Below are 14660 nucleotides of genomic sequence, written 5' to 3' on the forward strand. Positions count from 1 at the left end.
AATTTTACTATATCACCCCTAATTAATTATTACGGTTATTTAAGCATTGTGCCCCAGAAGTTGAAATAGAAAAAATAAATCACAATGATAAAAAATTTAAATTATTTAAAAAATATAATTGGTTATCGTCGACACCAAACTTTGGACAAAGAAAGTAGCATATATTATTCAAAAATTACATAAAAAGTATTATAAATTACAATGATTAACAACTTAAAATATCTAAAAACAATTTAATATGTTATATATTTCAAAAAAAATTACATGAAAATTACTAGAAATCACAATAATTAACAACTTAAAAAATTTAAAAGATATAAAATATTTGGTCGACTCTTGAAATAATTATATTAGTGTCACTGAATTCGGAATAGAAGAAAAGTATTATAAATCATAATAATTAAAAACTTAAATTATTTTTAAACTATAATTGACTATCAATGCCACAAAAATTTGGACAAGAAAAGTAACATATATTAATTTGAAAATTACATAAAAAATATTATAAACTACAATAGTTAACAACTTAAATTATCTAAATACATATTAAAATAACATATGTTGAACTCATGCTAGATTCCGAATTAATCCTAGAAAACATATGCAATCCTTTTATTAAAAAAATTATTTAAATATATCAAGATTTAAAAATAAATAAATATCTTAATGTTGGGCCCGTGTTGACACGGGTCATACTCCTCTAGTAATATAAATAAAAGTATCTATAAATATGTGTGCATTTATATAATTTAATAATGATAAGTAATCAAGTGAATTACGAGCTACTTGTTCACTCTTTTTAGTAATAGAAATTAAAAAAAAAAAAAAAAGACACCGTTTTAAACTTCTTTTGACAGAGAATATCAGAGAGAAATATTTATGTTTAATTTACTCCCTTTCGGTCACCACTAACCTATATGGCACTAAAGAAAACAGTAATATCTTGGCCAAAAAGTTCTTTTACACATAATTTTGCTATCACTGTCTAAGTCGTGGACACTAGTAATGGATAATAGGGATGATTTTTCATAAGTCGATATTCATAGCTTTTACAAAATCAGAACCCAAGAAAAGGAACTTGATGGATGTATGAGTACTCTAATATATAATTGCTTGTCAAAGTGCTGGTTAAGTCAAAGTAAATACACAATAATTATCCGCATGGGGGGCAAAGACTTTCTTCACATTTTTCTTTCATAGTCCCAAAAGGATATAATAAAGGAGGGTTACTGGTAGTGAAACCAGCATCCCAAATATAACCCTGCAAAACAAGACATTATAAGTCATTTCAAATGAATCTCTTATAAAAAAAAATTTTAAAATGTTAATGTAAGCGTAAAATAGACATTTAAATAGTCAATTGACATATGAAAAGGAAATTGACGAATGTCAATGATTTTTACCCGTCTATTAGTATATCACAATCTAAATCAGAATTATCATTTACTGGAAAGGGGTATTTCCCCTTTCTTAATACTAGATAAATAAGCAGTACGGCAGTAAATAAGATCAACTTACCCGGTACTTAGTATGTCCGAATGCAACCCATATTCTCTTGCGAAGACAAATGGAACGATTCCTTGGGGAAGAGCCGCCTGAATAATTGGTGTAAAATAAGAATTTTATATGCAATGGTTACTTTAATTTGTTTACATCTATGAGTCGAGACATACTGGAAACAATTATACGTGGAGCCACCTAAGGCGAAGGATGATTCGATGCACGTTCTTCGTCGAAAAATTATTTGATGTACGGAGTTTAAATGTTAGCTATTATGTAAGCATACTTAATTTTGCACATGAGAAGAAATTTTGCAAGCCTTCGCCAAATTTCTAGCTCCACCTCTCTAGCAGGGGCAGAGCCACAGTGCTTAATGGGGGTTCGGCCGAACCCCCTAACTTTTCCGTAGAGCCTAAATATATATCTATATATAAATGAAAAACGTATATAATTATATAAAGCCGAACCCACAAACAAACATAGGTTGTTAGTCCAAATGTAGGTGCATCACATTTAAGAGCCTTGCGCCCCTGAGATGGGGGTTCGATCCCACTAAGAGCTTTTTTAATTTGCCTTTCCAAAATTTTTTATTTTCCTTTTCACGAATAGGTACACGGTACGAATCACCTCCCCAAAAAAAAAAAAAAAGCTTAAACTAATAATTAAAGAAAGAAAAAAAACGTGTTTGCTAACAAAAAAAACTGGGGTTTCTTCGGAATTCAAACAACGACCAACAAAAATCTTTGAGTTTTTTTAAAGTGCTTTCGATTTTCATCTCCGTCGTTGCCCGTTGGCTCGTCGACCATTGTCGGACCCTGGCTGCTCGAGCACTGTACGTCTGTGCCACCTGCTGCTCTCCAAAAACCAGAATCGAACTTCTACTGCTCTGTAAGGTATGCAATGTGCAGTGGTTTCCATAGACCGTAATTTTATTTCACTTTCAGTTTTCGCAGATGTTAATTGTTAGTCTCAATGTCTCATAGTTTTGTATCGGCATTCATGAATCGCGATCGATAAATTGTGATTAAATTTTTAATTTTGCTTTCTATTTTGGGTTAAAGTGCTTTAGTAATTGTATCTGTAATTCTGTTCAACATATAGTTTTCTTATTTTGTGATTGCAATTTGCAAGATAGTAGAATAATTTTGTAAAAAATTTTGTGTTTTGTCATTCGTAGGATCTTTAAGCAAGTGACAATATGCTTACAAATTTTTTCAAGTCTCAAACTTCTTCAGATACTTCTCCTAGCTCTTCTTTGCCAAGTTCTCCATTGCCAGTCAATCTTTCCAGTGTATCGGATAACGATAAAGAGTTGACAAAGTTGGATCTTAAATCTGATCCTGAATGAAAACCAATTACAGAATTTCCTCCAAATATACGTGATCGAGTGAGGAGATATTACATACAAAAAAAATCTTGTCAACCAGATAAATTTGAGTTCCCCATAAGAGATTTTGGAGGTACACCACGTCACTTTAATCCTAAATGGTTTAAGCTTCCATATTCTCAACGGTTAGAATATAGCATTAAAGAAGATGCAACATTTTGCTTATGTTGTTACTTATTTAAAAATGAGTATGGAGGATATGGAAAAAAAGTGAGTGAATCTTTCACAACGAAAGGTTTTTGAAGTTGGAACAAAGGCATAGAAAGGCTTAAAAAACATGTGGGTGAAGTGAATAGTATTCATTATCGATGTTTCAAGATGATGCTAGATTTGATGAATCCGGAACAATCTATTTTAGCCTCACTTGATAAGCAATCTGAGAAAATTAAAGGTGAACATCATAGCCGCTTAAATGCTTCGATTGATGTGACAAGATATCTCTTGAAACAAGGTTTGTCTTTTCGGGGTCATAATGAGTGTGTAACTTCTACAAGAAGAGATAATTTTCTTGATCTCTTGAAGTGGTATGTGGACAAAAAGGAAGAAGTAAAAAATATTGTATTAGAAAAAGCTCCAAAAAATAGCACCATGACTTCTCCCAATATTCAAAAAGACATTGTAAGTTCTTGTGCAAAAGAAACGTTGAAAGCGATTATTGAAGACTTAAATGGGAATTTCTTTAGAATTTTGGTTGATGAGTCTAAAGATGTTTCTCATAAGGAACAAATGACACTTGTTTTGCAGTATGTCAACAAATAGGATAAGCTTATTGAGCGATTTCTTGGTCTTGTTCATGTTAAAGACACATCAGCGAAGTTGTTGAAAGAAGCGATCTATTCTTTGCTTTTAAATCATTCTTTGAGTCAATCCCAAATACATGAACAAGATTATGATGGAGCTAGTAACATGTAGGGAGAGATTAATGGTCTTAAAACTTTGATTTTGAAAGATAATTTTTCAGCATATTACGTACATTGCTTTGCTCATCAGTTACAATTGACTCTTGTAGCTGTTGCAAAGAAACATGATGATGTGAATAATATTTTTGACATTGCTAATATTTTAAATATTGTTGGAAGTTCTTTTAAGCGCAGGGAGATGCTTCGAGATGATCAAGCTGAAAAATTAGAGGAATTATTAGTGCTTGGTAAAGTTCATATGGGAAGTGGATTAAATCAGGAACTTGAACTTCAAAGACCCGGTAATACTCGTTGGGGGTCCTATTTTAAGACAGTACGTAACTTCATTTCCTTATTCTCATCAATTGTTCATGTACTTGGAGTTCTTGAAAAAAAAGGTACAAATTATCATGAGAAAGCATTGGCAAAAAGTCTAGTGGAAGATATTCGATCTTATGAGTTTGTCTACATGTTGCATTTGATGTTGAAAATTTTGGTAGTTACATATGATTTGAACATGGCTTTACAACGAAAATATCAAGTTATCGTTAGTGCTACAAAGCTTGTGATCAAAGAGACAATTTCAATTGATGAGGGAATGTAAATGAAATTCTTTGTTAGAAGATGTCTCTTTATTTTGTGAAAAGAATAATATTGTGATTCCTGAAATGAATGAGAAATATGGTCTTGGAAAGTTGAAGCGCAAGAGCTCAAGTGTTACATATTCTCATCATTTGCGTGTGAAAATTTTTTATGCTGTTATTGATTTGCAACTTTTAGAGCTTAACAATCGTTTTAGTGAAGTGAATAGTGATCTACTTCTTGGAATGGCTAGTTTGAGTCCTGAGAATTTTTTTGCAAATTATGATAAAGATAATATCATGAAGCTTGCTACATATTATCCAAATGAGTTTAGTGCCTCCAAGCTTGAAGATCTTAGTTTTGATCTTGACAATTATATTTACTATGTGAGAGAAGTAGATAATGCTTTCTCTAATTTGAAAGGACTTGGAGATCTTTCGATGAAATTGGTTGAAACAAATATGCACAAGACATGGGGACTTATTTATTTGCTTGTGAAATTAAGCTTGATATTACCCGTAGCTACTGCAACTGTGGAAAGAACTTTTTCCTCCATGAAGTTTATCAAAAATGATTTGCGAAGCAGGATTGGTGATGATTTTTTAAATGGTTGTTTAGTTTGTTATATAGAGGATGAAGTATTTGACAGTATACCTAATGATGCGATCATTGATCGTTTTCAAAACATGATAACTCGTCGAATGCACTTGTAATGATAATGCTTATATTTATAGTGTTTAAGTAATTTATCGCTTTTTTAAATATCCTTATTTGTTAGTTACTTTGGCTAAGGTTATACATTAGCTTGAGATCGTTGTTTTAACTTGAAATTCTGAAATTCCAAACTTTAAATTCTGACTCCGTCTCTATATCTCATGATAGTTTGAATTAAACTTTATCACAGAATTATCAATGGTCAACTTTGAAAGAACTAATTAAATATATAATATTGTTAATAAGTTTAACTAATATGCAGCAACAACATTAAAAAAATCATATTATCATGTCTTGTGTCCTGTTGCAATATATAATTTTAAAACTTTAAGGACTCATTTGGTAGAGTGTATAAGATAAAACTGAATATGTTGTATTAGTAATACTGAGATTAGTTGTGCAGGGATTAGTAATACTGGGATTAGTAATACTGGAATTATTTTTTATGCAGTGTTTGGTTTGATGCATTGAAAGTAATATGTATTGTTATATTTTAAAAAGAATATTATTTATTTACAAAAATACCTTCGGCATATTATAACTTTGTGTATTTTTTTTGCAAAAGTTTATTATTCTTTTTTTAGAATAAAAAAGGTTAACAATATAACTAATTATTTACTTTAAAATTTTAAGATTTAACCGTTCACTTACAAAAATTATTTTTTTATTATCTTTTCTTTGTTTATTCATTATTTGCTTGTTGTTCCCACTTTGTGTTATTTTTAAGTTGGGGGAGATACGTATAACTTTTGGATGAGACAATAAAATCATTATTAAAATAAAATTGTATTCTATAGTGTGTTAAAACTAAGTAGAAAAATTATTTTAATTTATGAATATCCTATTTACAAAATTAAAGTTTGTATGCAATTTGTTTTCGGATTTTGACCAATAAATATTTTTTTGAGTTAATGGAGTAGTTTTCTATAACTAAAATTATTTGGAGGGATATTATTATTTTGATAAATTGAAAAGAAGTAACTCATATTAAATAAATTGAAAAAAATTTCGAAAAAAAATTAAAAAAATTTGAGGACATTTTTGTAAATAATAACAAAATTTGTAAACTAATTTATTTGAATAAATTTATTATTAAAAATATAAAAAATAAAATAAAATAAATAAAAAAATATTTAAAAGAATTTGAGGGATATTCTTGTCTTTACACATGCTAATCCCATGATATTAAAACCCATGTATTACTAATACCACCATATGTGATATATTAGTAATACACCCTACAATACCATGTAGGATGTATAACTAATACATGGTATTAATAATACATTGGTCCAAAATTCTACCAAAACATAGTATTACCACACTTAATATAGGGACTATTTCTCCTAATACAACCTACCAAACAACCCCTAAATGTTACTTTTTATAACGCTTTCATAGATATCCCCACATAAGTGTACGTAATATTTTGGATGTACTCAATTCATTTTCTTTGAACCCCACTTATAAAAGTATACTCAGCATATTATTATTGTTTGTTAGGTATATTTTGGATTGTCTGATTATATAATCTATTCTTTTACGTATATAAAGTAAAGCGATCGATTGCCATAATCAATTTACCTGTACAATAGCAGTATGAAGTCGAACTCCTTTAAGGCCAATGACAATAGAAGCGGCTGACATTACTAGAGGTCCACTTATAAATCTTATGCCCATCCCTATTCCCGCCATCTTCGTCCCACACGCTATAATTCGAGGTTGAAGTGCCATGAACAACCCTATAAAAATACCATATATAGCCATGTTCAATACTTTCATTACATTTTATCAAAGTAGTACTACACTTTTCATCCACTTTTACTCGTGTGCGATTGATTTAACTTAACATACCTTTAAAAAGTCATAAATAAAATAATAATTTTACTACATCAACTGGTTATTATTATAAGTCATTTAATGCTGAGAAATGAATTGAAATGACTAGTGAAATTACATAATACCACTAACTTAATTTTACTAAATTACATAAAATCTCTATCTTTTTTACTAATTACCTAAATCTTTTAAAAAAGATATACAATCAGCTACATCCACAAACCTATAAATTTTTGGATACATAATTTTAATTATGTATCTCCCTTTGGTCTAGTTAATATATTATATATTTCGACCAAATAGCTCCAAAAATATGAATGTATCTCAGTAATCAAAATTATGTATCTTAACTTCAAAATTATGTATTCGGATGCTAATTATATATTCGAAAATTGTAAAATAAGGAATTATTTGTAATTTAGCAAAGAGTATGAATATGGAGTAATTAGGAATAAACTTGTTGAAATTTATGTAAATTTTACTTTTTTATTTGAGTTTCCAAACCAGATTAGTAAAAGTTGACATTTATTTGATATTTAGTGCACAACTAAAAGTCGACGGAGTGATTAATTGTTTTTAAAGTTGGGATATTGAGGTAAACTTGGTCACTATGCGACATACCTAAACTGAACATTGCCATCCCAAGACCTGCATCTGAAATTATTTTAACGGAATATTTAACCAAACTTGGCATCCCCACATTCCATCTGCTCAGAAAGTTAGGGAACTTTGTTAGTAATAAGTATGATTCAAGTAAAGCAAAAGACCTTTTTTCCTTTTCTGAAAACACTACTAAAGTTTAGTTACTCTATTTGACTTTCGAAACAGGTCGATCCAACCATCATTTAGATTTTGACATCATGGAAACGATCCTTTATGGGGTACTCAATGCAATGCCGACAACCAATATAACTGAAGAATAATATTTATTTTGAAAAATTATATTAAACAAAAGTGTTAAATTTTCAAAATTACATGGTACTTCCTCCGTTCTAATTTATGTAGCATCATTTGACTTGACAAAGATTTTAAAAGGAAAGAAAGTTTTTTGGAATTTGTGATCTAAAGCACCATTTTGTGTGGCTATAAATTATTTTATTAAAGGTAAACGGAGAATTTTAAAATTAAATTATTTTCAATTATAAAAGATGCCAATTATAAAAAAAATAATTACATTCTTCATGGAACGAACTAAAAGAAAATATGACACCTAAATTGAGACAAGGGACTAAATAATTACTGTATACATTAGGGTGTTTAAAGAACTTTTTTTTTTTGGTTTCCCATCCGGTGTCAGGTGCCCGCATTAGAGCCTCGACTAATCCGGATCGCATGTTGCAAAACCCATTAAGGTGTCAGCTCTCCCAACAGAGCTTTCTCCATATCCAGGGTCGAACCCTTGACCTCTGGTTAAGGGTGGAGCAGTCCCATTCACTGATGAAGAATGTAACCCATGTTGGTGTGTTTAAAGAACTTACTTGAATGAGATGAGAGACCATAACAGTCCTAAAATACTGGAGTACGTATTTGGATTACGTGAAAGCTTCCTCCCAACCATAACTGTGATGAGCCTTAGCATGACTAAAGCACTTGGCATTTCTTGTTTAATAATATTTGTATTTTCTGAATCTGCACCTCCTCCTTGCACTGGGAAATTTGAAATATCTCTGAAGCTGATTTCCTTTTCTGGATTAAGTAATTCATAAGTAGCTGTTAGTGATAAGCATATTTTTTTCCTTGATTGAACTATCCGGTATTCGAAATATATTCATTGGCCTAAGTAAGTCAAATTCATAAGCATTAAAAACTGACAAGTTTTTGGCTATGTTGAAAAGTATCCATTCTCTTGGAGTTTATAATGAAATACCGTCCACTAACCGATTTGTGGCCAGGTCTTCGAAAAGTAGCCACTATTTTAGAATTTTAGATTTCACAAGTAAAATTTTAGGATATTATTTTAATTAGAGTTTCACTTGTGCAATTTGAAATTTCAGGACAATTACTATACTATTTTTCAATATAGGAGCTAAAAGAGAGTTATTCCTGAATTTTTTCTCCAAATTTATGTCACATACAATCCCTTAAAACTTCCTATTAGAAATTTCTTTATTTACAACCAAAAATTAAACCCAGGCCAACTTGCGGTGCAGGCCGGTGGTGCAGAGATTTATGAGGAACGGGGCGACTGCGAGTTGAAAATAGCAAATTATGCAATGTAAAATAAGACGAGTTGAAATCTTCATAGGTTTATAAATTATACACAGTTTATCCTACCATCACACCACACCGCTTGTCATGCCTTGAAAAGATGAAGCCGGCAAAAAACAAAAGGTGGGCAACAAATGGAGTGGAGAGATTATAATTCATCAAGGTGTTTTATTAGTAGCAGATTGCAAGTGCGCTCTAGCAAATTAGTCTCTCCATTAATACACACGTGCTTTCAAGTTATGATAATGTCTATATATGTTAAAAGTCTTGTACTCCAATTATTATTTTCCCATTTTAGAGGAAATTATTTGGGAAAGTGCTGTCTCATTTCCTTTTTGACTTTTTTCCATTTTATTTTTGCTTTTATATAGATCTATATTTTTTTCATAAAATAAAACTCGATCATATATAGATTGCACCTTTTTCAGGACAGACTAGTCCCTGTTTGGGTGTAATAAGATTGCACGTGAAAAATTAGCTTTACTCTTGTATGGTTCACGTAAGAAACTCTATTGTTGAGTAACCCACTTCTCAAATAGAGAGGGACGAGATTACTTTATCATTAGTATTATTAACTCGTGTTTTAATGAATTACTACTATTGCAACTGAAAATAATAATTACTTTGTAAATTTAGCACCCGAAAAAAAAAAAAACTAACCCAACAAATGTTCTCCAAACCAAGATAGATGATGATCTTCTATCACTGAGCTTACCGACCAACTTCAACTTTAGTTTTATTTGAATGAAGATTAATTTTGAGGCATATCGGACGGGCCAATAATGTATAATTGAATCTGACATATAAATACCATGCATAAATAGAGCAAAACAATATCCAAATTAAAGTTTGCATAATTCAATATAATTCAAAAAGAGAACGTATAATAATTCAGGAACATAGGCAGATCGAATTTATTGAATAAGTTGGACTCATTATAAGAATGAGCCAAATTGTTGTATTGATAGGTCAGGTCAGAAGTGATATGTCTAGTGGACTGGACGGAGTAAGAAGGAAATATAAGAGAGTGAGTTTTAACCAAAAAAAAAAAAAAAGAGTGAGAAAGCAACCCATCTATGTTTTATTTTGGCCAGTCAAAAGAACTCTTTGAGTATTGATTTAATAGTAATTCCTATACGACATTCTTTTAAAAATAAAAATAAAAATTATATTCTTGGGATGATCAGCATGCTTCATTTTTGTACATATTCCAAGTAATTAGTCACGTGGTTAAAAAAATAGTATTAGCTCTTTGTTTCAATTTTGAAACTTCTTATTTAAAATACTTCCTAATTTTTGTGTAGTTATAAAACTTGTTATTAAGAATAAAATGAAAAATAATACTAGGTAATTAATTTTCGAATTTTTAGAATAGAGGAGTACCGACTTTGTGATCTCTAATTTCGTTGCTATCCTTTTAGAAAAAAAGAGTGATATAGTTTTATTCATATTAATAGAGTTTCATGTACTAGTATTAATTAAGAAAATTCTTGAAAATTAACTAATAAAGACAGATTTTTTTTGGATTACAAGGAGTATGGCCGTTAATAAACAAAAACGTACTCCCTCCATTTCAGAGAAATGACTACTTTATTTTTTAATCAGTTTCAAAATGAATGATGCTTTTTTTTTTTTAGTAACTTTTTAATTTTAACTTTTCACGTAACATGTTTAACACCACAAGATTGAAGGACATTTTGATACATTTGATGTATCTTAAATTTAACATCACAAAATTTAAAAGTTTTTTATTTTTTCAACTTCGTGTCAAATCAAATTAGATCATTATATTATTTTTTAAACAACGGAAGTACTATTTATGATTTACTTACCATAGTAGATAATACCAATATGGATTGAATTTCTCCACTCTTAACTAAAAGGAAGGTCTCCAATTCAAACTTTGCATATGGAAAAAAATATTTTGATAGTATCTTTTTCATTTTTTAACGGCCCTACCCAACATGAATCTTGATAGGAGTATAGATTTAAAAAAAAAATAATAATAAAGAAACCAAGTGCATGAGTCGCACAAAACAACAATGGCAGACACCAAAACAAATAAATTTGACAACACGGTAACTTACGTACCTCCAACATCATCTCTGTACCCTTGTCTCTCTCCATTTAGACATGTTTTCCCTGGCGATTCCCACGCCGTTTTACTTGATGGAGACGGCTGCCCCCTGAACACTTTCCCTGCCACTGGGGACATCACCCACATTGGTGTATTCCCAGTTGTTGTCACAGTAGTCATGTCCATTTCATTGAAATTCGAGGCCCTTGGCGTCGGCTGCAGTGAGTAGGCATCGGACGATGCATAGCCGCCGGACAGCTGAGGACTCGCTGCACGAAACCCGACGCCCAGGTCACCGTATCCGAATGGGATATCCCCGTTCGCGATGTGGTGGAATTCTTGCAAAGGCGTGTGAACGGAGAAGATTTCAGCGTTAGAGAGATTTGATGCACGAGGTGTGATTCCTATGGAGGATGAAAATGCGGACTCAGCTGCGGAGGACGTTGATCGACGGATACGGACTTGGATACGTCCGTTTCCGTCTACTTCTGATTCCGTACAAAGGGGGCTGCGGCCGTCCAGTGAGATGACATCATTGTCGATCTCAAACTTGGTTATGGCCGCAGCAACATTGCCAGGGAATTGATTCTTGATTAGTATAGTGGCAGCTCTATATTCAAACAAGAACAACAGTAAAGTATACCTGCATGAAAAAAGCTGGAATTTATAACAAACTTTTTTTACTAAAACTTTAAAACAAGTGAATGAATAAGGAATAAAGGGATAAAGAGAAGATATCATTATATGCACAAACGTAGTAGTCCAATTGGTTTTAGTGGGAAATACTAGTCTAGAAGAAAAAACTACAACTCTTTTGATTTGAACAATGTAAGTTTAGCTTTTAATTAGATGAGATATGATATTAGAGTTGTCAGAAGTCCTGAGTTTTGAGACATGCATGTCAACAAATGCCCCTCCCCCTGCGACTTCAATCCGGTTTCAAAAAAAAAAAATCTGCTGAGCACTTCACATATCACTTGAGTAGCAGCACAACACCCCACCAAAAAAAATCTTAAGAAAATAAAAAAATAAAAAGGTAAAGAACGTAAGGAGTGATTAGTACCAGATAATGCATTGAAGGACAACTAACTGAACCATGAGGCTTTGAGTAAAATCACCATACATGGCATTAAGCAAAGGAATACCCATAACCAAAGTGTTGGGCAAAGTCGAGACAGAAAAGAGAGTAATGAGCCAATCCAACTGCCCTTTACAAATGGCCCAAAATGACAGCAACGCAAGAACCAAAATCTTCGACAAAGTATCAGCCAATATGAATTTCGTGTCCATTTGGTAAGGATTGTTTTGAGAGATGAAATGGAAGGATAGTACCGGAACAGCGAAGAGGGCAACGAAACGGTTGATGCCGGAGCATTGCTCTGGCGAGAATATTTTCCACCATTTCACTGAACCATATGCCACCACCATAGCAAAGTACAATGGCACCATTGCACACATTACTTTGTAAAAATCATTTGCACCTATCATCTTCTAATTTCTTAAAAATAAGTCTCTCTCTCTCTTCCCCACCGGTGTAGTATATTATAAGGAAAGTGAAAACGTTGATGGAGTTTATAAAGAATATTGAAGACTAAATTCTCTGTCATGAAACTTTGGATGGACGCTAAATGAGATTCTTAGTTAGCACTGGGATTAATGGTTGGTAGATGCGATGATTAGTTATTTAACATACTATATTGTATGGAGAAAATTTGTGACAAAGCGGCAGATGTTTAATTTTGCATTTAAAACAACAAAAGAGATGTAAAACTTTTAAAACACTTTAACCGTATGAGTTAATTATTTAGTGTAAAACTTAGCACCAGCCTAATATTTACACCAAACCATATCAATACTAAGCTATTTGAGGTGAGCAAATATTTATGTACAAACATAGTTTAGGCATCTATGATTTGAAGTGGGTAAAATGTTCTTCAATTTTTAAATATCGAATAAATAGTAAGCTGACAAGTGCAATAATCTAGAAACACTGCACAACAAAAAGTATTAAAGGAATCATGTTACAACGACGATTTGAGAAACAAATTGTATTCTTTTGGAACGCAACAGTTTCTGTACTAAAACTACATCTTTGTATAATTCCTAAATTTGAAAATCTTATCTTCGGAAAAAAGAAAAAGGCACACATTCAACCCACACCGTCTAGGCAATAGAAGTCCTCATGAGTCAAAGTAAGACGAAAGTGTAGTAAACCTTTCTGATAGTACTTTTTTGTTTGAACTTAACGTGGTCTCCTTTTTAATTTCAAAGTTGAAAGTCAATCGATGAGTTAGAGAGATGATAGTAGCAGTACAGTGGAAGGGCGTGTAGAAACTAGAAAGTGAAAGCACTTAGCTCTATACACACACTGTCCATGTAACATAGTAGTTTAATTAATTACTAGTACTGACAAGGTCAATTATTTAAGTATTTGCTTGGTGTTTACATAGTTTAATTAAATATTATTTCCTTCGTTTAAAGAAGAATAACCTACTTTGATTTGACACAAAATTTAAGAAAATAACGAAGACTTTTGAATGTTGTGTCAAATGTACTAAAATGCCTTTTAATCTTGTGGTCATAAACATGCCATGTGGAAAGTTGAAATTAAGTATCGTCAAAAAAGAAAAAGGATCATTCTCTTTTAAACATAAAATAGATCATTCTTATTTAAACGGAGGCAGTAGAATGTAAGGGAGTAGAATGTATCATAGTCAACTATATGGTATTATGATGATGTAGCTTTTCTTAATCATGTGCCCTAGATTCCTCAAATCCTTAACCTTATTTTCTGGCCGTGCACTTTAATTAGCTTTCTTACAGAAAATTAGCAGCTAAAATTCACCCATTATGAAACTTAAATCATGAGTCCTCCACTCTGCTCGAATAGTTCTTCTAATTGGCACTCTCTGGCCGACAAAAGTTGGGCATGGGAATATTTTGATTTTTGGAGGCACACTGGGATTAGTGCTTCGTCCTTCATTCATATGTTCGACAATTTTTCATCAAAACTTGAAGTGATATAATGACCGTAGAGAAAATTGAAGAAAATGTTTTTTTTTTTAAGTATTGAATGAAGGATTGGTGATATTGATCAACTTAAAGAGCCAAATATTATTAGAAAACTTGATTAAGTTAATTATGGATTTGATTAATATTTTTAAAACTTTCTAATATTTTCAAAAATACAAATTAACCCACACCCTTCTTCAATCCAAATCAACCAATCTCTCTCCCCCCCTCTCTCTCGCAGCTTCTCTCAACTCTATCTCAACCAACAGTTCTGCAAAATTGTCCCTTCAATCTCCGGCGACTTCAACCTCCGGAGAAAAATAATCGGATGAGTTTTCTTTCGACTTTTAATCGTCAATCGATGTGAAGAATTCTCCGGTGACAACTACTTTGAGTTCTTCATCATCCCATTTCCTTTATCACAGGTAAAAAATTATGAAGA

At 31.7% G+C, this 14660-nt stretch overlaps 1 protein-coding gene across 1 annotated transcript; it reads right to left on the minus strand.

Annotated features, from left to right (window-relative positions):
* Positions 1 to 863: 863 nt before the first annotated feature.
* Positions 864 to 13249, minus strand: LOC107874932 (auxin efflux carrier component 6). The gene is made up of 7 exons (XM_016721628.2): positions 12270 to 13249; positions 11221 to 11849; positions 8400 to 8607; positions 7543 to 7628; positions 6667 to 6824; positions 1519 to 1595; positions 864 to 1261 (listed from the first exon to the last, which is right to left on the minus strand). The coding sequence occupies exons 1-7, from the start codon at positions 12692 to 12694 to the stop codon at positions 1195 to 1197; spliced, it is 1650 nt and encodes a 549-aa protein (XP_016577114.2). The 5' UTR covers positions 12695 to 13249; the 3' UTR covers positions 864 to 1194.
* Positions 13250 to 14660: the final 1411 nt, after the last annotated feature.

Source organism: Capsicum annuum, chromosome 6, assembly GCF_002878395.1.
Source record: "Capsicum annuum cultivar UCD-10X-F1 chromosome 6, UCD10Xv1.1, whole genome shotgun sequence".
Classification (NCBI taxonomy): Eukaryota; Viridiplantae; Streptophyta; class Magnoliopsida; order Solanales; family Solanaceae; genus Capsicum; species Capsicum annuum.

What these genes read in the sequence shown, in the direction of transcription:
- LOC107874932 (XM_016721628.2), bottom strand. Translation starts at nt 12,694, where the DNA reads ATGATAGGTGCAAATGATTTTTACAAAGTAATGTGTGCAATGGTGCCA. An exon ending in GATGGCAATGTTCAGTTTAG is followed by an intron (nt 6,825 to 7,542) that starts GTATGTCGCATA and finishes GTATTTTTATAG; the next exon opens with GGTTGTTCATGGCACTTCAA. An exon ending in TTCATACTGCTATTGTACAG is followed by an intron (nt 1,596 to 6,666) that starts GTAAATTGATTA and finishes CCAATTATTCAG; the next exon opens with GCGGCTCTTCCCCAAGGAAT.